The following is a 23,762-nucleotide window of genomic DNA, read 5'->3' as shown; positions in this document are numbered from 1 at the left end:
ACAAAAAGAAATAAATAGATTAGGGAGTTGACGAGATATATATACGCAAAAATCACTAAGTATGTCTCTGACAAGCGAATTTAGAAGAAAAATTTGATATATAAGTGATTTTCATCGACCGATAACACACCGAAAAAAATGTATTAAATCTTAACATATTTTTTTTAATAGTACTAAGTGAACATAAACTTACAGTGAATATATATTACTCAATAAAAAAATGATATTTAAATAAAATTAACGATTTTGGTATCAAATACATATATATTCACATTTAGTAAATATTTACTTGGAAATATTTACTTGGAAATATTCAAACAACTTTTTATTAAAATTTAGTATTTTTTTAATGCAGGAATCACGATCTCCATGCAGTCTGTAAGGAAATTAAAGTATCAAGGTACTGGATGTGAAAAAGTGAGATTTGAGATGTATACATTCTTGCCCTGCGATTCTCACGTTCAGTTGTCTCGATGCCTCAATCTCCTTGCAGGCAGTGCATAGAGATCGCAAACCCTGGATGGTGATGTATTATTAATCGATGAAAATTACTTTAAATTTTTCTTCTAAGTCCGTTATAATCTCTTGTCAAAGACCTCTTCTATATACAGGGTGTAACTGAAATAACACCCACTAATCATACATTACTATTCCTAATAAAAAACTAAGTCGAAAATTGCAAAATGGTAAAGGACTTTTCGTCTCAGTTTTTTTATTAGCAATAGCATTATATTATATGATTAGTGGGCGTTATTTCAGTTACACCTTGTACATTCGTAGATATATGAGACTACAGTCTTCAATTATTTTAACGCAGGTTTTGAGTGACTTGTTAGAAGAGATTCTCGTAGCAAATATTCTCTGGTGATTTGCTATTGCCTTCCGAGAGGTGGCGATTAAATAAAATTTCATAAGTTCTAAATGTCCTGAGTGGATTTGAGAATCTGGATCTTTGGCACAAACAGTCCATGCGCAACTCTTTACGTCACATCAAGAACGACTCCTCTTTATGAACAACAATTATTTCACGTGACCTGCTTGTCAGCTACATTTCCCAACAATTTATCCACAATTTCCAACTTGCAAGGACAAGAAGCCGTTTTACGCAGATTATACAAATTATGTAGGATAATTATACATTTAAAATTATATAGGATAAGAAATTAGGATAAAGAACTTGAAATTCGCTAATTACAATACATGGAGCCACGTAGCAAAAAATGTTATATTTTGCGCGAACATATACAGTCAAGAAAAAACATCTTTACATAGAAAATTCAAGGAGTAAATACAAATTATTGAATAGTTAAGGAAAACCATTTCAAATAGGATTAATATGTAAGACGAACCTCGGAATTGAATTTAAGATCTCGAGGGACCAAATAAGAAATAGTGTTGATCATTAGTAATTGTTAAATAGTACAGCCCATTCCGTGTACGATTATTTTACCTAGGCATGAGATGCACTATAGAATTCATGTTTTGTTATAAAACCGTATTGAGATAAATTCACGGAAAGACATTTTTTGCTTCATTTTTCGTATTTATGTAATTTTCTTAGCGCCGAGACACTATCGTGTCTCTGGATTCGATATAGTTTAGAAATAAAAGAATTGAAAGCAGAAGTAGCGATAAATTAAGCTCATAACTCATAACGCACAAGAAAATAATTTAATGCGTATTCGACGCATTCATGTTATAAAGTCATTCGAATTGTCTAAGTCGTCTAAGTCGCCTTTACGATGCCAGGCTAATGTTATATCGGTTCGTTTTATCGTCTATTGTTTTAGGACTTTATCAGCGTCCTGAGAAGATGCTGCGCGATGGTAGCTATAATATAATACATCATTATTATAACGATCGCGATTTTCAAGGATAATATTCTCTGTTACATTAAACAACAAATCGGTTGCAAATTTTGTAAACAATTATTAATAATTAAGCAAGACATTTCCCATGTTAAACAATAACCGTTGATTATTATTTATCTATTAATTACACCTCCATTAAACGTGAATATTTATATATTATATATATATGAATATTTTTATTTGATTGTTCCTTTCAAATTATCCCGTTTACTCTCGTTTCCGCAAATTGTAATTCCCATCGCGGTAAATACATCGCGCGCGTGTTTCTAGCATCCTTTCATAATTACGCGTAAAAGAATCATTTGCTGGCTAACGAGTCTCTGTGAAATAATGTAGACCATTAACGCTTTTATAGTGGACTCTACGTGCGACCGCGACTGTAGTATCAAAGCTGAAAGTGACAGCAAGGCAATCTCGGTCGGCGTAGTCGTTCAATAAATTGGACATTTATCGTTTTTGATGTATTACCAACACAATATGTTGTACTCGAAGCTTTTAAATTTGGATGAAGAGTCCGTGAATGCATATATTCGAAATGATTGAAAAGAACAGTCGAAAAATTTTAAAGCATTTGACATCTACATAATTTACAAGTATGTAAATTACGAAAATGGACAAATGGTTCGAAATAGATTGGCAGAATATGTATATTTTAACATCCAAACTTTTACATATAGCTGTCCATTTTTATTTTTTGTAAATACATATATATTTTTTAGGGACCTATAAATATTATAACTATTTTTTGAAATCTAACATTTTTAAAAGAAAATTGTTCAATCATCGTAAAAAAAACTGAATTGTTCCTATACAAAAAGGAACAATCCAATTTTTCGGATTTACCTTTGTTTACTTTTATAAATACACGAAAATGTAATATCGTTGTTGATGATATTTTGTTTGAAATATTTTAGCAAAAAGAATACAAACAAATATTATTTCATAAAATTTTGTAGATTTGTATAATTTTTCAATTACTTCTAGTTATGAAATGTAAAGACAAAAGTATGGCTAATTAAATTAATTAGTAAAATATAAAAAATAATGGCAAGTACAAAGTAATACAATTATATCATCTTTGTAGCAACTTCAATTTTAATGCGTCCCGTTTGAATGATATTTGTATAAAACCTTTTTTTTTCATGCACTAAAAGTTCTTTAGAAAAATAATATTATGAATATATAAAATTTTTTTGGCGTTATAATGTGAAAACGATTATCATTGAATTATAACCTGCTTTAAATATTTATCAAGAATAATATAAAATTTGCTGAATATTTATATTTAAAAATAATGTCTCCATGTTATGTTTCTGTGTTCAATTCAATGTTGTTATATGAAAATATTCGATATAAATCCTATACGAGAATAATGTTTGAACAGTTTATTACATGGTGTATAGGAAATAACAGAGGATGTATAATATCGGTTTTGCGATACGATGTGTCGTCTGTAGCATTGCTTCGGCGATCGATACACGTAATTACGTTATCTTACAACGTGTTGTTCATTATTGGTCATCTCATTAGATGCTATTCATTACCTTCATGTCATTATCGTGAATTCTAGATCGCATCTTTAAAATTGCCATATATGCTTTAAATTTATGAAAAGCTTGTCAAATAGGAAAAACAATATTAAGTGAAATTTATTTTAAGTAGGATAATTACGTTAACGATGTGGACTTGAATAGACGAGACAAGCACAGAAAATATTAAATTTTTTTATAGTAATTGAATGACGCTAATAATCATAAATATAGCAACTAATCTCTTATTTTTCTCGTTATTCATGAAAGATAGCTCGTAATTATGTATATTGTCAAATTATTTGAGGAATTCTCATTATTTTAATCGATGTTGCACAATTTTCACAAAGCAAAGAGACGCATGAGATGCAAATTAAATTTTATAAACAAAAAGTTTAATTTTATAATAGATATTAAAAAGAATTTTATTGTCAAAAAAGGGACGACAGAGAGAAGATTTTTCTCTACAATTTGCTTATAATCTGTTTCTCAAACAACGTTAGGTTATTATTTTCCTCTCTTGTACCATTTATATTTCAAATGGTATACAATAAAAATACAATAAAAATATTTATTCTAACAATGACTACTACTATATGTTTCTCATGTAGGCAACCTTTTCATATATGATGGCGAAACGTTTATTTGTGAACGCATTTCATTCGAGAAAAATGTGACTTGTCGGATTTTTCATAAATCGTATTGGATTTTAGTATGCTTGACAGTTTATGAACCTGATTAATAAACTGTCAACTTTAAAGCAGCAGACATATAGAAATGTAATATGGATCAGAATTTGAAAAATATTATATTATGCAATAAATTTTATGTACATGCGAGGTAAAGTTAGCACGACAGAATATAAAATGTAGTGTAAATACATGACGTAGAACGCAGTAAATTCATTTTATCTATTGGAAACAAATTCATTCGAGTGAACAGAAATTGCACAAAGATTCTCGTTATACTATTATATATCATGTACAGAAAGATAAAGTATCCGAAATTGCGGTATTTTTCACCATATTGTGTAATTTGATTGATTGCACTTCGTTGAAATAAAGAATCGAAATATTGTAACAAAAGGCATATAAATTGTTTCTACAAAAATCACTGTTCTTATTCTTTATTTCTTAATACAAAACTGCAAAGATTCTATATTTTGATAAACAGTTTCATAAATTTGTTATTTAACAATTGATAATATTTTATTCGATAATTATTAATAAGTCATTGCCTTTTAAAAAGCATTAATGTAGGTATACACTTTTTATAACATACTATTTTTGTATATATACATTTTTATATTAAGAAAAGGCGAAGATTTACGACTAGTGAAGCTATTCTTCCAATAATATTATTACTCACTGCACGGTAGGAAATAATGTCATTAATCAATGATAGAAGGGAAAATGGTTTGCAAGAAATCGTATGAAACAGATTTACTCGAGCAAGAAGATGGTTGAACTGGAGGAAAGTTTTGAGAATATATCATTGCGTTGACACGTAAAAATGTACAAAACTATGGTGATCTCATCAGTGTGGATTAATTTTGTTTGATTAATCGTTTAAATCGCGGAGTGAGAAGAATAAAGTTAAAACGCTGACGAATACAACACACGTATTACACATTACATTGTACATCTAAAATGTAACTGCACAATGTCAATAGGTCGTTATGTAGTGATTCACGAGTACGTGGTAGAAACACTGAAATGATTCCTTATTAAATTCCTTATTTAGTTTCTTATTCAAATATATTTGTGTCCATTATTCCCATAACAAAGCATTTGCATTTAATTCAGAAACGTTTGTTTTTCCTCTTTATTCAAGAAATTTTAAAACATACTTATGACCACGTTATATACATATCTATTCGCGTGCGATATTTCATAATTATTAGTAAAATATACGTTAATCTTTTATTAACATTTTTTTATTTTAAGCGTGATATTGCAGTTTAATATTAAACGAGTAAGAATTGGAATGAATAAATTTATTTGAAATTTTTTAAAATATATAATTCAACTAACTTCCAATTTCTAATTTAAAATGTTTTAATGCAATGATAATAACATGTATATTGCGAATTTATAAAGTTATTAATTTATTGACTACAATTAGTGGCAACATGTGTCTTGTAAAGCATCACAAGGAGAACGTTGTGGTATTGAAGATATATGAATTTCTCACCACATCAAAGGATCTATCTAAGACGACGCGCAATTATTGCTAAAGGGCAGAGACGTTCTACGGACCTCTGGAATGGATGAACATCTAAAACTGATTTTAATGACTTGTAAATAGCGAACGGTACAAAAACAAACGGCACCGTTGGATTTCGTATCCCGCAATGCATACTAATTAAGGTCAACGGTCATTAGAGTATATAGACATTTCTTTCTACACATAAAACGGAAACGTCGGAAGATATATGTATGTAAGGATAATTGAAATCGTTAGCTAAAAGCATTATTACTTTTCGAAATGTACGATTCCTTCCTTGAATATTTTTCCATGATATTAAAGGAGAGAAATGTGTACATATACTTCTATACATATTTTCACATTCTACATACCTTTCAATGAAAACTTAAATAAATATCATATAAAATGCAGATCTCTTTATGTAATTTAAAAATTGAGAACTTTTACGCAATCTTCATTTCCGGGAAGAAATCTATTATTCCAATACGTGGTAAATTTTATGAAGTTGCAAATCATGGTTTGATAATTAAATAGTTTGCAGCTTGAAGATTATATGAATAAAGATTAAAAATCCTCAATTTTTAAATCACAAAAAGATTTACATCTTACGATATTTTTCGCAATAAATTTATTTACAGATTTTCAGTACATTAAGATTTTCTTAAAATAATGCCAATTGAGCATGAAATTATTAAATTGCTTCCCGAATAGCAATTCATTGGTGAAACATTGGTTAAATATTGGCATACATTGGGGATATATTGGGCCAATTTTGCACCTATATCTAATTGTAAGTCCGAAAAAACCAATTCGGCGCGCAATTCGAGAGACCACAATTAAATGTTATATATAAATTCACAGGAAATTATTTAAAGCTGCACTCAAAATCCAGCTTCGACCGGTAGACATTATTTCTTAGTTATTATGTGTTTACAATATTTACTTGTTAAAACAAAAGTTAAATCATTTTAAATTAAAAATTAAATCATTTTAATGCGAATAGCCCTTGAACCGAATATTGACGTCACATCGCCTAATGTAAAACGGATGTGCTCGAATAAGAACAGGAAATTACCGCGTGCAGAGTTCATTCATGCCTGCTTAGAGTGGTTACATTAATCCAATTTCGCAGCCTGAATTCACTTCAAACTTGAACTGCACTTGCGTGTTTACGATAATGAGATTAGCGAAAACGAGTAGATCGATCGGAAACGAGTCATTGCGTGAGACGCCTGTCTTATTGCTTATCTTATCAAACTATTTCTTTCAATATTATCGTAAACAAGTGTATTTCAAAATATGTCTAAAAATTAATAACAAGTTGCGAATGAGAATTGGATCAATTCGAGTTAAAAGAAAATTTCCGGTGATTCTGAAGTAAGTACTCCGAGAGATAATTTCTAAAGTTTGACTTACTCATATCACTTGAGACATGACATAATTCCAAGAAATAATTCCAAGAAATAAGAAATAATTCCAAAATATAAATCTACTAAAATCTACTCTCTAAAAGTGAATTAGTGTATTATTACTGATTACATCAGTTATAAGTGTAACACTGAAATTCAACGAACATTTACTGTTTTTCAGTAATAATACACTGATTCATTTTAGAGGTTGATGATTTTCTGCAGATTCAATCTGTAGAAACGATAACTTCTCAAAATGAATCAGTGTATTATTACTGAAAAACAGTAAATATTCGCTGATATTACAGTTATAAGTGTAGCACTAAAGTCAGTGATAATACACTGATTTACTTTTAGAGAGTACTTCATAAATTTACTTCAAGACCGCCAGATGTTCTCCTAACTCGGTCGAATCTGGCGTTTCTGAAATAGTTTTTACGAGCAATTGCTCCGCAATATAGCAAACCTGCTTTCGCGAGTTAAGCAAATACCTGATATTCTGCACTACGTATAGATCGATGACTATCAATCGAGTGTGATCGACGCATTTTCATTTCACAAGCGTATAATTTTGCCACAGCATCGTACGCATCGATCCGTATGCGACATACGTGAGCGTCATTCTTCTTTCGCGACATTTAAATTGTAGGTAAATCGAAGTTCCTGCCGTTACAGACGGCGAAAACTCCAGCGAATTGCCGATGAAAGCTCGATTTATCGCATTAAAAAAAAGGAAAAACATAGAGGAGGAAAACAGAAAAAAAGGAAGAAGAAGAGCAAAAAATACGGTACGGTTTAACGTATAAACTCGTGGCATACTGCGGCATATGTGCTATATCAAGAACGTGGACAGTTCGCTTCTCGAGCGTCCGGATATGCTCCGGGTAATATTTTACGTGCAATATGTCTGTCTCGTGACGCACCACGATGAATTTTTCAGAGAGACGCTTTCCATCGAAAGCCTCGTTTTCGTGAAAAAATTACATCATAATTCGCTAATGCATGACGCTGATTGCAATTTCAGGTGTGTTCAGATAGTTTTTCGATCTTAGCAGAAGCCACGTTTTGTTTCTCTACGCGAAATTATATCTTGACGTAAATACATATAATATTTACAGCACAAAAAATAACGACTTTATCAGAAGAATTAAAAAATGAACAAATTTCGATAATATTAAAAAAAATGCATTTTGGTTAAATATGTTTCATCATTATTTTATTTTACATATATATGTGGCCACAATTTGACGAAGTCCTTTACTTTCAATCGCTTATAACTCGAAACTGCATCATTTTCCAAAAAAAACTTGATTTAGTTTCTGAACTTTTTATTAAAAAATCACGGAATATTTCGTTATTGGCAAACATTTTATCAAAATTTCTGTTCTTTGTTTGAGTAAAAGAAATTTATTTATTATGATCGCTTTACATCTATTAATTAATTTTAATTACGTAATTTAAATTTCTGAAGATCTCATTTTACCTCATTCAATATTGAAGCAAAAGTAAAACTTCAATAGAAATTTAGGAATAATTTTCATAAAATTAACTTTATGAGGGCAAGAGTTTTCCAACAAAGTAACTTATCGAAGATCTTGCTTTTTAAAAGTTTTCAGAGTTGCTGATTTCAGAATTGAATTCTGGTATGAAAATTCTAAATCTCAAAAAAAATAATTTGATTATCGTGAAATTTGGTTTTAAGATGTTCTTATTATCTCTGAATTTGAAAGTATATAACCCGAAAAAAATCAAAAGGATAACCTCCATGAAGGAGAATTTAGTTTTCTAGGGTTCATTATTAGTTTAAAAGTCAATTTGGAAATTAGTACTGTAACTGTAACTTTACGTATCACTGAAGACCTTCAAATAAATCGAAACTAGAAACTTGATATTACTTTGCAATTAAAAAACTCTCTAAAACCAAGATTTATGATAATGAAATTATTTTTTTAAATCCTGTCCTCCGTATTGAAACCATTTTGAATTTATTTTTGACCACAAATTCGAATAAAGCGTTACATATATCAAATTACTCCACAGGCCAGGCTTTAATAAGAATTGAGCAAGCAGTTTATAAAATAAAAGAGGGTGACTTCAAACGAGGTTGCCAGTCTACGAAAGATTACGGGATTATTTTGGTACGAAGAAACGTGATCACGTCACGGCAAGTGTCACGTATATTATATTTCACGTGTGCAATGTCACTATCGTACGAATTACGTGCACCAGTATGATGGATACAACAACACTTGCGAATGCGAAGAGCAAGTGATAGCCGCGGTTTAATTAAAACGTGCTACATTGCCGTGCACACACAAAATTGTTTTAAGTCCGTCAGATATGAAAATAAAAACGAAAAGATACGGCTCTTCTTCGTTATAACATAACATCCGACAGTAGATAAAAAAACATTAGTAATTCACTGCGCTTGTTTTTCGCATTCAGAACTGCTTGCTTGCAATTACTGATCAATCGAGAGAAAAAGATACTGTGTTTGGAAAGCGCATTATTGTGTCATTCTATCGTTCACTAGACGTAAAACAAGGATTGAATAATGTAATAGCAAGAACAACTTCCCCAAACGCAACTATAATAGAAAAATAGCCTGCTCTCATAATAGAAAAATATTTATTTATAATCAATATAATACAATATAATAATAACCAATATAATATAATAATATAATTTATATTTATTTTTATATTTACCTACGAACCAATTTTTCAGACACTTCTGACAGTTAAAAAACAAAATTGAAAAGTGAATATCTGTTTCATACAGATTACTACATGCGATAAAAAAATTTTTTTTAATTTTGTTTTCATATATTATAAAATCAAAGTCATTTTAAATTTTTTAAATAGTATCGTACAATTTTTTTCCATAATATTGTAGGGATCTTCAAGACAAATCACTATTGAAACGTCACTTTTACTGATATTTATTAATTTTATTGTATATTTTATTAAATAAGTACATGTGTGTGTATGTATGTATGTATGTATTTATGTTCTCGTCAGAGATTGTAAGTACTGTTGTTACAAATAATGCTGCAAATTTGATATTAAGTATCAATAAAATCAATAAAACATCAATAAAAATGACATTTCGGTAGTAATTTGAATTCGTCTTGAAGACCCCTACAATATTATAGAAAAAAATTGTATGGTGCTATTTAAAAAATTTAAGATGACTTTGATTTTTTATGAAAAAGAAATTTAAAAAATTTTTTTATCGCATGTTGTAATCTGTACAAAACAGATGAATATTCACATTTCAATTTTTTTAACTGTCAGAAGTGTCTGAAAAATCATGCGGATCCCCGGTAAAAAATTTATCATGCATGAATATGTATAATTATGTGTAATAATTATGAATATTTATACATAAACATGTATAAACATACATAATTTTATATAAAGTATGTCCATACATCCTTTTTTCTCTTGTAAAATTACTTTTTAGTGTAATAGAAATAATAATAGCAATATGAAAAAACATTAAAAATAATTAAAAGAGTAATTTTCGCACTATTTCTTTTAGAAAAAATCAAGTTTGAAGAAATGTAAAAAAATTACTTTTGTATAGTTATATATAAAATTATGTATAACTGTGTATAATGAGCAATTTTTTTTCATTTTTCCGAACTTGTTTTTTTCTAAAAGAAATAGTGCGAAAATTATTCCTTTAATTGTTTTTGATGTTTTCACATTACTATTATTATTTCTATTACACTAAAAAGTAATTTTATAAAAGAAAAAGAGATGTATGAATATGTATGGACATATTTCATATATAATTATATATGTTTATGAATATTTATACGTGTTTGTGTATGTTTTTTTTTTTTTTTAGACATATTTATACATTTATACATTATTCATGCATGAAAAATTTTTTACCGAGTCATTACGCTAAATATCATTTATTCTTAAAATTTTCTGTATTATTCTAGTCATTCTAAACATAGTTGTATAATAACAATAGATTTTTTCGCATATAATTTTTAATTTTTAATGTTGCTATAAACAATTTTATATCTTTAAGATATTATTAGTACCATCGATGTAACCATGCAATTATTTCTTCTGTCTCGTAATCGTATTTCTGTATTTTTTTCAAGCATTTTTAGTTTTATTATAATAATATGCGTATTATATATAAAAATACTATAATTATATACAAATAAAAATGTTTCTCTTTTTATTAATTCTATTTTCTCAATCATCTTTGTCACGAATCAATCAATTTAATCTGATTAAAGTCTATACACCTAATATAAATACAAAAACATAAAGATATTTCCATAAATATAAATAGAAAGTTTGAAAGAAATCGAAAATCAGAATTGTACCGTAAATGGCGAAGCCAGGCAAACGAAACTAAACAAATCTCGAATGCATTTTTGATGACAAGAAATATGAATTCGAATTTAATAAAAACGAATGCATTTGACGGATTTCTAACTTTATTTTGGTGGCTTCAAATTCACTTACTTTACATCCTTTATTTGAAATAAAAATCGATGCGATAAAAATGCGAAAATTTATGCAATTACTTATTGTCCGTTCAAAAGACAATCATTTGATGTTCAGCCAATTAATTTCTTCTTAATGAAGATGTTTGATATATATATTATAACCTTTAGATATTAATTTATTTTTAAATGTATTGGCGTTCCGACTTTTCTATATCGGAGATTGTCTCAATTTTACGCGAGCATGATTCAAACATTTCTCTGATTATATAAGATTTCCTTGTAAATTTCATGCTAGAATGATATTTAATTGCGTTTTCACAAATACAGTCACAAATACAGATACGAAGCAGCTGTAAAGTTCTGAATCCTGTCTCTTTGGTAAATCAGATTGACAGTCAGATAGTTTCTTGTCGTCGGGTAGAAAGACAAGAGTAGAAACAAACGGAAACGAGAAAATTACATGCGCGTTGCTATTTGCGAAACTGCTAATGAATCTCATTACCCCTTTTTACTATCCTATTTCTCTCTATTTCATTTCTCTATCTACATTGACTTGGATGTACATTAAATGGAATTCAACTATGATATGCAATCATGTTAGACCTCATTTATTGTGATATAAATGGATGAATGAATGTTTCCATTTAAATTTTAAATATTAACAATACGTGTATCATTACTGTAAATACATGAATTATTACTGTATTATTACTATAGGAATTATTTCAAAGAGAAATCTTTAAATGTTGCAAGTGAATTTTACATTAGAAAAATGGTATCATGGAACAGCTACAAAAAATTTATTAGATTGGAAATGTTTTGATCAAATATCAGTTTTCGGTCGATTTTAATTATAAATAGCATTTTTATTCGTATATCTTTTTTATCTCATTTGCAAATGAGTCGTAAATAATTTTTTTATATTTAAAACTTAATTTAATTGTTAATTTATTCTGATAAGTTACAGAATAAATTATAGATAAATTGTCCTGATCAAAGATTATTATTTTAGACAGTATCAGTGAGCATCAGCGTTTTGACATTGACTTTCATATCGATTGATCGGTGGTACGCTATATGCTTCCCATTGAGATTCAAGTCTACGACAGCCCGAGCGAAAACCGCTATCATTGTGATCTGGTTGATATCATTGCTTTTTGGTAAGCATACTTTATCATGCGTAAGTATTTTTAATAATCGAAAAATTATTATATACTATATATATAGCTAATAAAAAACTAATTTTATTGTTGACATATATATCAATTGTTGTATTTTAATTAATCAATAAATATAATTTTAGTCTGCCTGGAAACAATAAAAAGTGAATGATGCTGCGCATTATTTAAAGTTTTTTTATATAAAGTTTAATTCGCAAAAAGTTTTCCATTTTCAATTTAAAACTTTTGTTATAGATCAAATGTTCTTGTTTGAAAAATTTCATACGGAAATTACAGAGCACATTATTTACAGAATACATATTTACTATATGTTTACTTTGCAACAATTCTGACACTACATAATAAAAAATCTAACATGAGATACTATACTTTATTTCGTAAAATTTGAATGTTATTCTTTAAATATTTAAACGATACTTAATTATTAAGTGTTATACATTTTATTTTTAGGATTCAATTGTACGTGATATAAAATTGGTGACGTTTGTTCCATTAATTTTTCCTTAGCGGTTTCCCAAGAAAATTTACTCGCAAGTGGAACAGAAGTACAATTTTATCAATATTCTACTTGTGTGTCTTTTGATTAGACATTCCAGAACTGCTGGTGTTGCACACGGTGCCGTCAAACAGTCGAGTGCAAACTATATTATTCACGCAGTGTGTCTGTTCGTGGAGTCAAGAAAGTCAAACTACTTTCACGATTGTCAAGCTGATTTTTTTGTACACGATGCCGTTGCTTTTCATGAGCGTCACATACTGGCAGATTGTACGCGTTCTTTGGAAAAGCGATATTCCAGGACATAATTGTAAGGAAGATTCCATTTTAATATAATTGTACCCATTAATTATCTAAACGATTGTAAATGGCATAACACATATATATATATGGTATTTTTCATATTTATTATTCCTTTCGAGTTGGCTTCCTTTCATTGAAAACTCCTCTGGTAAATAATAACAATCTATTGTACTCGAATCAGCCTAACCTTTCCACAGTATTAATATAGAACATATATTTTGAGATTGAAAAATTCTCTTGAGAACATGAATCTGATACGCTTGTAAAATACAGTCTCTTATTAAAACAATGTATCAAACTAATGAGATAAAACGTAAATACAAAAAAAAGACTTCAAATTTATTTCTTAAAAACATGTCGAAGAGAAAAATTAATTCCAAAACATTTGCGTAGCCATGTTAAAAGAAATAACTTAGATTTATATACAATATGTTTGTGAATTTTATATTTTTGACTTTATATACTGAGGATGACCTAATCTGAGGCCGAAAGGTTTATATTTTTATTTATTGTAATTCTTAATGTATTTATCTTAAGATAAGTTTCGCTGAAAAACAACGAGCATTCGTGGTAGATGCCCTCAATTTCCCCGTTTTAATCATGTATTTATTTATTGTAAATCAAAACGAAATAAAAATTAATAAAATGAAATAAAATGTAACATAACAGAAGTTTAATAGTTATAGAATTGGAAATTTAATAGTTATAAATTGGAAAAATTTATATTGCATAAAGATTAATAAAGTAAATTAATTTTAATATTACATAATAGTTTTTATTTTACTTTTTTATTTCGAGCAAGATTCTCAATAAATTTTTGTCATCAATTTGTTTCACTTAAAATTTATTTTGAAATTAATCAAAACACTGTTCAAAAATAAATACAATATTGCCATTTACATTGAAAATTGCATGTACCGTACATTTTATTATTAAAACTTTTAATTAAACTTCTAGAGAGCTTTGAATATTTCTTATTGAAGCAGAAAGATGATTCTGAGAAGACATCATCTTTCATGACAAAATGCCGTACCTTGTTTCGATTTGTTAAAAATCAAATCATCAATGAATTAATTAATTAAAAAGTTTAAAATAATTTTTAGTGTCTACCAGAATCTGTCGTTCAACTGAAATTCCACTGTCGGGAGGTGGAAACCCGGAGGGTCAACTGAGATCTCGACGGAAAGCGGCGAAGATGTTAGTCGCTGTAGTCATCACATTCGCGATATGTTTCTTTCCTGTACACTTGCTCTCTATTTTAAGGTGTGTTTCATGATATTATTGTGTTCTGCATAACACATTATGGTAACAATGTTTAATATATTGCACGCGCGTAATTTTCGTTAACGCAGAAATATTTCAAATGTTGAAATCAAATACTTATATTCATTAAACTTTGATATCGATGTCGAACATTACCTAACAAAGTGAAAACTGCATTAATATTATGTTAAGAGTATTTTTATATAAAACGACAGAGTAAAAACAGTAAGCCCGGTAGGTGTAATATATCCCATTCTATCAATTTTATCAAATCTGCAAAACGTTGTCATTAAATTAAATGCTATATTACGAACGTTAAATTAAATTAAGCGTTAAAAATCAAAAGATAATTATCGCATCCGTTGCTTTTGGAAAATTTTGAGTGTATTTAATCTCATGAAATTCCGTTTAAATCTGATACGAATAACTGTGACACAAAAACGGATGGACATAAAATATATATATAACGGTCGAGAACTTATAACATTTCCAATTTTCTGGAACACCAGATGTTTCACCAAGACTTTTTCTCCAATATATCGCAAATTATTTTCATGCCATACTTGGTTAACTTTCATTGTTCTTTTATCGCAAATAATTTATATGAACCTTCTTTCAAGGTAATGTCATTTTTATAAATTGACAATTTAAAACCAATTTTATGGAGAGAATATTATTTTCATTCTAGTTTTCAATATATATATACATATATATTTCCAATCTATCAAAATAAATCTATTAAATGTGAAACAAGTTTTTTTACCTTCTATTCTCAATCGCTTATAGCTTAATTCAATCTGATTTCTTTTATTAAAAAGTGATTCCAAATTAGTCAAAGAATTTATTAATACATGAAAAGAAAGGGAAAAAAATCCCAAGTTGCAAAAATTCTAAGGACAAAAAAAGATGGCGTACTGCCATCAGCAGTGCCTGCATGTGGAAGCGACCTCTGACCAATTCGATTACCCCCCAAATTTGGAAATCGCGGTACTACGAGGAACAAAGAGACTCGACCGTGCAGGCGCGCAAATCCGTGATCTTAGAACGAAGTTGCATGCGCAATCGGGAGTCTGAAATCAAGAAGCTTACGATCTGAAAGCTCAAGATAATATATTATAGACAACACTAACTGAGAAGATGTCACATAGTAATCTATATAACGATCAATCCTCAGTTGTGCCATCCCACACATGCTTCCGAAAGTCATGGTCTTCCAGTCGCTATATAAACAGAATATATCAATATCGGAGCGCATGCGAGAAATTAACGAATTCTCTCTTCGATGTTTTGAATGACTCGAGCAACTCTGCCGCGATCAAATATAACACATTTTCATGAAATATTTCTTTAGATATGAAACATTTTATGTGTCGTTAATAAAAATGTCGCGATTATCTTCTAAAAACCGAACCGAAGAATAATCGTTCAAATAATAGCCATCTAGTAATAAATTTTCAAACTTCCATTATACCAGAATGGTCTGGAAAGATCTAATTCTTCTTATACAAAGAAAAGAAAAATAATATTAGACAAATGAGTTGAATCGAATGCTATTTCATTTTGAGAAATAGGAAAAAATAATAACAAAATTGGAATGCTTTATACAAATGTAAATTACTAAATGTATAATATTAAATATAACAACATATCAATGCTGTCGTTTTGTAAAAATAATCTTGACATAATAACGAAACAATCTTTGCTTCATTATTCGATTTGATATTCGATGTCGATATAAATAATTTATATTGTGCTATCACCTATAATTAATATAAATAAAATTTACATTTTGTCTTGACAAGCTAAAAAGAAGTTTATTGTTAAAGATTATATAAACTTGTATAAGTTGAAATTATTTTTTATCTCTATGATTATTACAATATAGATTATAATTATTGTGTTAACAAGTAAATTTCTCTACATTTTTTATTTATATTGAAAATATAAAACCGATATAAACGATTGATATTGATTGTTTACGACATACATTGTCAATCAGTGGCGACAAAATACTGATAATAAATTACGTAAATTAAATTATTATTTTAAAACTATAAGAATTATATAAAAAGTTCCAGAATAATTTTTTTCAAACAAGAAGAAATATTAATAAAAAAAACATTAATTTTTAATATCTAATATTTAATACTTACAATAACTTTGCAATAATAACTTTCATGACTTTGAAAGTATTTTCAAATCAATTTTTTTCAAATTATACCGAATTCATTATATATTATATTGTTTTTGCTACAAATTATTTTATTGTATTATTAACATTGATTTATATTTATTTAATATCTAGTCTATTAATTACGTATTAAAAATTTGTTTCAGTTTATTAATTAACATTAATTTTATAAATCACACAGAAAATTAATAATAATACCAATGAGAGCCAACACAGTCAATTATGTGTAATAAATCGCATATATACGTTTTATTATATATATTACTAACTTATATTAGATCTCTCATTAGCATTATTATTTTCTTTTGTGATATAATTTTTAGAACCTTTCAATTTTCCCTAGTAGCACAGAACATTGGCTATACATTGGCTAAGATTGGCTAAACATTGGTTATATTGGGCATACATTGGCCAATATTTCCCAATGTAATGCCAATATTGGTTATACGATAAATGACAATGTATAGCCAATATTGCAAATCAATCATTATCCAATATTGGCTTTACATTGGGCATACATTGGCCAATATTTCCCAATGTAATGCCAATATTGGTTAAACATTAAATGCCAATGTATAGCCAATATTGCATGTCCATCATTGCACAATATTGGTTATATAATGAATGCCAATGTATAGCCAATATTGCAAATCAAACATTATCCAATATTGGCTTTACATTGGGCATACATTGGCCAATATTTCCCAATGTAATGCCAATATTGGTTAAACATTAAATGCCAATGTAGAGCCAATATTGCATGTCCATCATTGCACAATATTGGTTATATAATGAATGCCAATGTACAGCCAATGTTGTAGGTCAGTCATTACTCAATATTGGCATTACATTGGGCATACATTGGCCAATATTTCCCAATGTAATGCCAATATTGGTTAAACGTTAAATGCCAATGTATAGCCAATATTGCATGTCAATCATTGCACAATATTGGTTATATAATGAATCCCAATGTACAGCCAATATCGCGTGTCAATCATCATCCAATATTGGCTTTACGCTGGTCATACATTGGCCAATATTTCCCAATGTAACGCCAATATTGGTTATATAATAAATGCCAATATTTAGCCAATATTGCATGTCAATCTTTACCCAATATTGGTTATATAATGAATGCCAATGTACAACCAATGTTGTAGGTCAGTCATTACTCAATATTGGCATTACATTGGGGATATATTGGCCAAGATTTCCCAATGTAATGCCAATATTAACTATATAATAAATACTAATGTAGAGCCAATATTTCGTGTAAATCATTACCTAATATTGGGTTTACATTGGGCACACATCGAGGATAGATTGTTTATAACAGTACAATTAAGTAATACATTTATCAATCGAAGAAATGGTGTAGCACATAACGCAGAAGGCTCATAGTCCAGAGGTCCCAGGTTCGAATCCTACGTAGGTAACTAAATTTTCACATATGTGTAATATTGGCTATACATTATTTCCCAATATTAACGAAATATTAGAAAACAATATACAACCAATATTAAACATTGGGTAAGAATTGCACACCCAATATTGGTCCAATATTGTAAAGTAGACGCCTAGTCATATTTAGCCAATATTGGTTCAACAATATAAGATGAACATTGGTTCAACAATATTAGGCCAATATTGAGGATTCAATTTTTACCCAATATTAACTATACATTGTTTTTCCAATATTTCGCCAATACTATTGAATCAATATTGGACCAATATTAGAGATTCAATCTTTACAATATTGGCGAAATATTGGACAAACAATGTACAGCCAATTTAAAACGTTGGGTAAAAATTGTGTACCCAATATTGGTCCAATATTGTTGAACCAATATTGGTTAAATATGACTAGGCGTCTACCTTACAATATTAGACCAATATTGGGTGTGCAATTCTTAACCAATGTTTAATATTGGCTGTACATTGATTTCCCAATATTGCGCCAATGCTTTGTGCTACTAGGGTTGTTTCATTTTATAAACTTTCTTGTCTAAGAAACTTCCTTTCGGCCTGCATCCGAACTATGTACTGGGAAGGACTTCGCCTCCCGAATCCCCTTATTTTTCCATTTATATTACGTTATTATATCAATCATCAATATAAATTTGTTTTAGATGTACCATGGCGTTACCGTCGAATCAATGGACGATCGCCATTAGCCTAATCGCCCATTGGCTTTGTTACTTCAACAGCGCAGTGAATCCTGTCATCTATAATTTTATGAGTGGTAAGAAATCGCGGATACTGACGCCGCTTTTAATGCACAATACCCAACATTACGGTCCGTATTCAGAATGCGCTTTTACGATGTTAACGCATACTTATGTAGTTCACGTTACGTATACTATAGAGTTTCAAATAAAAGCGCGTATTTATCGATAAAAGAGAATTCTGAATATGAGCTTGCGTCTCTCGAACGTCGTCATGCTGAAAAAAATCTCCGATCCGGTCGGATTTATTCTGGAATATCCCGCGTATATGGATACATGCGGTAACATTTTCCGGATACGGAGTTCCGTATACCGAATGTACGAAGTGACTTCTATTAAAATGCATGACACGTCCGAGGTACGCAATACTCCTCTACCGTTGTGTTACTGCTTATATTCACAGCGCGAAACTAGTCTGTTCTTCACGCTGAATTAACTCCCGCGGCAACGGCTGCCAAAATTTTCATTTCACTTTTTTTTGCTTCCGTAAAAAGATCAAGACGAGAAGATTCTGGCCGGACTTTAAATGAACTTGAGCAAATCATAACGAACGCAACGTGAAAACGAGTTTTCTCAATGCTTTATCAAACAAAAGTATTTTAAAAATTAAATTTTTTAATTAATTACAGTCAAAAAATTTGAATCATCTTTTACGGAGAAAGTACGGAAAAAGGTCAAATATTTCTAATATTTCTATTTTTAGTTTATTAAATTATTTTTAGGGGCGAGAAATAATAAAAAAAAATTATATAATTTTTTCTCTGCAATTATAAAGCTTGATATTTTATTCCCAATTTCGAAGATTAACGATTTAATTTTACTTACATTAAGCTTATATCATTTCGGCTAAATTCAACGAAGATAATATTAACCCTTCATCTATACCAGACAGGTCCATTAAATCTGTATGCGTTTCAGCGAGAATACATGTGCAAAACTGATTAAAACGTTACCGTAATTTACATTTTGTATGCGTAAAGTATCGTACAATCATTGTACCATATTTTATTGACATATTCTGGAGATTAATTAAAGTAGATGATCCTGACATAAACCTGTTGAAATCTATAATTAAGCTATGTGCATATCAACTTGTCATGTGTTATTATCCATTTTCATATTACAATAATTTCCTACTCAGCTGATTGTCAACGATATCTAACGACAATAACTTTAACCCAGTGAACACAAAGTTACATGTAACGTATCTGTTAGTTGTAATTTCCCACTCAACAATATAATCGTAACATAACATGTTACAGTATATTGTTGAGTAGGAAATTACAATTAGGTATGTAACTAGTGAGTAGGAAATTACAATTAGGTATGTAACTAGTGTGTCCGATGAATACAAAAATTTGTAATTGAGCTTCAAATTGTATTTATTCAAAATTTTCACATAAAAAAAATGTAATTATATATTCATTCAAAATTTCGGGTTTTTAAAAAATATTTATTCACACACACACACAACAAAAAAACTGAATATTTAATGAGTATTCATATTCATTCAAACAAAGTATAAATTAAAAAAGAAAGCTCCAATAAGCAATCGTTATCCCTTAACTATAATCGGCTCTGTGATGACTTTAAGTAAAAAAATTGAATTTTATTTATTTTTGTCATTGTAATATTCAGATTTTATGAAGGAAACTTAGAAAATTTGAAAAATATTTTAGAAAGCTATGCATTTTTTATTTATAAATATCTATTTGATAGAGCGCTATACATATTCCAATATAATTCCGGTTACATCATAATAATGTTATAAACATTTTATAAGATATCTTGGGCAGGTCCTTCATTATGGTCTGTGGACAGTACATTCCGAGATATATTATTTATTCCCAATAAAAATGTCTCTTTGTTTAACTTATAGGTTAAACAAGGACGTATTTCGTATAGCATCTTATAGGTCGCGAACTAAGTGCACGGTGTAATCGTAGCCATTGTTTTCATAGATTTGTTTTCTCTTGCAGGCTTGCAAGCTTTGTGCAGATAATATAGAGTATAAGTGAATACGAAACGAAAATATTCGTAATCATATTCAAAAAATATTCATTAAAATGGAATGAAAAAGTATTTATTCGTTTCTCGACGAATAAAAAAGAAGTGTATTCGAATGAGTATTTTCATTCATTTTTTATTCATTTATTCGGATATTATAGATATATTCAATGGACACACTACATGTAACTTGTATTCACTGGGAAGATGTATTATTACTTAATAATAATAATCGCAAATTATCAATCAATAATTATTTATAATTAATTCATTATTCGAAGGCAATCAAACACCAAATATTTTTGTTGAGAATCTAAAACTAATATTTAAATAAAATATGAAGTTGTTTTAATAATCGTGCCTAGGAATCGATCATTTTTGTCACGTCTCACTCTGTCATTCTTAATTTTTTTTATATTTACAATAAGATACATTAATATATTTGTCTCTTATATTTTTATATATTTAACATTAGTCATACATTTAACATTTTAAAACATTTCAAAATATTAAATATTGTATGACTGATATTCTTGCAAAATTAAATTTATAAAATAAACATTAAATTTAAAATATGATTTGTTAAATATTATACGTATAATTAAAAACAAAATTTAATATTTTTTTATCAAAATGCACTTTTTCTACTTTCAAATTTTATGTCATAAAATAAATTCCCGTATTTTTGATTCTAGAAACAAAATCAAATACTATTGTAAGTATTATTTCTATTATTTAATGAATAATTGATTTACAATCGATTAACTTTATTTCACATATAAGAAACGAAAATACCAGAAATAATTGTTTCGTCGCGAAATCTCTGGATAACATTGCGCCTCTTACGTCTCTTCCCTGGAGAGTCTGGAGTTCTGGACAATTCCGATGCTTTGTCGGCCGCTTCTTGGATCGTGGCTAGCTCTACCAGCTCCGTTTGATTGGGGAAGTCCGTTTTTTCCTCATACTGCTTCTCAAAAGATGAGATTCGCTGTTCTAGCGGCAAGTCTGCAATCATTCGCCTATAATCTGTGAACGGTTGCGATCTTCTTACTGAAACAATCCGAGAGAGTTTTTGCAGGTTGCTTTCCAGTCACGAATCCCGAGTTTCGGTTGTGTCCAGTCTCACAAGGTGATAATCCAATCCACTTCGTATCTTTATACGGGTCTGTCATTTCGTATATCAATCCTTTGCAAATCGAACTTTAGGAAATCTTTTTCTTGTTCATTCAAATTATATTTGAAGCTCATTTCCACACCTAGATTCCGGTTATAGTTTCATTCTTTGGATGAAATTTTCCATTTTCGCGCCATTGTACCATCAGTTTTTCCCACAATTTGGATAATTTTTTAGATTACAGATTCGTTTGTAGTTCAGTATTGACAACATTATATATTGATGTGTAACAAAAGTACTGATATAATAGTATTATAAACAAGAAGACTCATGAAATAAAAAATGTTAGGTCAATTATTCGTTGTAACGTCTGAAATTCAGTATATCATGGTTGACTACATTCAACAAGAGGTAACATAAAATCCGGAACGACAAAATATTTTTCGCGCAATTGGAATTGCTACTAGAAAGATCTCATGTTTCCGATATACGTCTTTGTTTTGGTTTGTTTCAATGTAAATATTTCGTTATTATATTGTTAATACCATATCAAATTTCTTTCTGACATGATTAAAAAAATAGTATTTTAATATAACGCATATAATTTGCTCTATAAACAAATTTTCTTAAAATATTCTTCTGTTATGTAAAAAAATATTGGATATTGTTTATTTTGTTTTAAATAATAAATTATCAATAAATATAAATAGACAGATTAGAAAAAATTAGAATAAAATTGACGCATATAAAAATTAATATTTATTAATAATCATTAGCACATTATTTCTTTCTTCAAATAAAAAATGTACTGTTTATAATACTATGTTCAAAAAATATATGTGAATTAAAGATAGACAATATAAAAAATATTATCTATCTTTTTTATTCATGCTTTTATAATATCCTATTGAAAAGATTTTTTTCTTTTGGAAAAAAATTTTTCTCCATTTTTTATAACATTCTCTCTGCAAAGAAATATAAAAAGACTATATGCAAACTTTAAAAGTTATTAAAAATATTTCCGAAAAGAAGAAAGAATTGAAATAACATGTCTAAACAAACAATGTTTTACTACCGTATTTTATAAAATTTATCTTTATTTTATTGCACAAAGATATTCTGTTCTCATTATCTGTAAAATATAAATACTATAAAAATAATTAAAATAATTATAATTATATTAATTACATTAAGATAATTACACGTTTTAAAAATATCAGAGAATTTTACTTATTATAATTTTTGTTTACTGTTTACTTTTATCAATGTTTTCGAAAATATAATCAAACAAAAAAATATGTGATATTATTTAAAATAGTCTAAATAACATTATTAATACATCATATCTTTATAATGTTCTTAATTACCGTTTTCATTTTTTTTTAAACCTTTTCTTATAAATAGAATATTTAATATATCTTTATCGGATTTAAAGATAATTTGTCGCAAAAATCTCCGTCACTCACATCGACAATAAATCGA

General features: G+C 28.6%; 1 protein-coding gene across 2 annotated transcripts in view; it reads left to right on the top strand.

Moving 5' to 3' along the window:
- Window positions 1-23,762, top strand: part of LOC108722787 (orexin receptor type 2) — a 53,944-nt gene that overhangs the window by 15,655 nt on the left and 14,527 nt on the right. For both annotated transcript variants that reach the window (XM_018448081.1, XM_018448083.1), the window contains exons 3-6: window positions 12,510-12,657; window positions 13,266-13,484; window positions 14,581-14,740; window positions 19,064-19,176. In XM_018448081.1, the coding sequence (XP_018303583.1) occupies window positions 12,510-12,657; window positions 13,266-13,484; window positions 14,581-14,740; window positions 19,064-19,176 (640 nt within the window). The remainder of the gene's footprint in view (window positions 1-12,509; window positions 12,658-13,265; window positions 13,485-14,580; window positions 14,741-19,063; window positions 19,177-23,762) is intronic.

The sequence above is a fragment of the Mycetomoellerius zeteki genome, unplaced genomic scaffold (genome assembly GCF_001594055.1).
Source record: "Mycetomoellerius zeteki isolate Tzet28-1 unplaced genomic scaffold, Tzet1.0 scaffold219, whole genome shotgun sequence".
In the NCBI taxonomy this organism is placed as follows: Eukaryota; Metazoa; Arthropoda; class Insecta; order Hymenoptera; family Formicidae; genus Mycetomoellerius; species Mycetomoellerius zeteki.
Note: the sequence above shows the minus strand (reverse complement) of the source record. Positions and strands in the feature narration are given on the sequence as shown.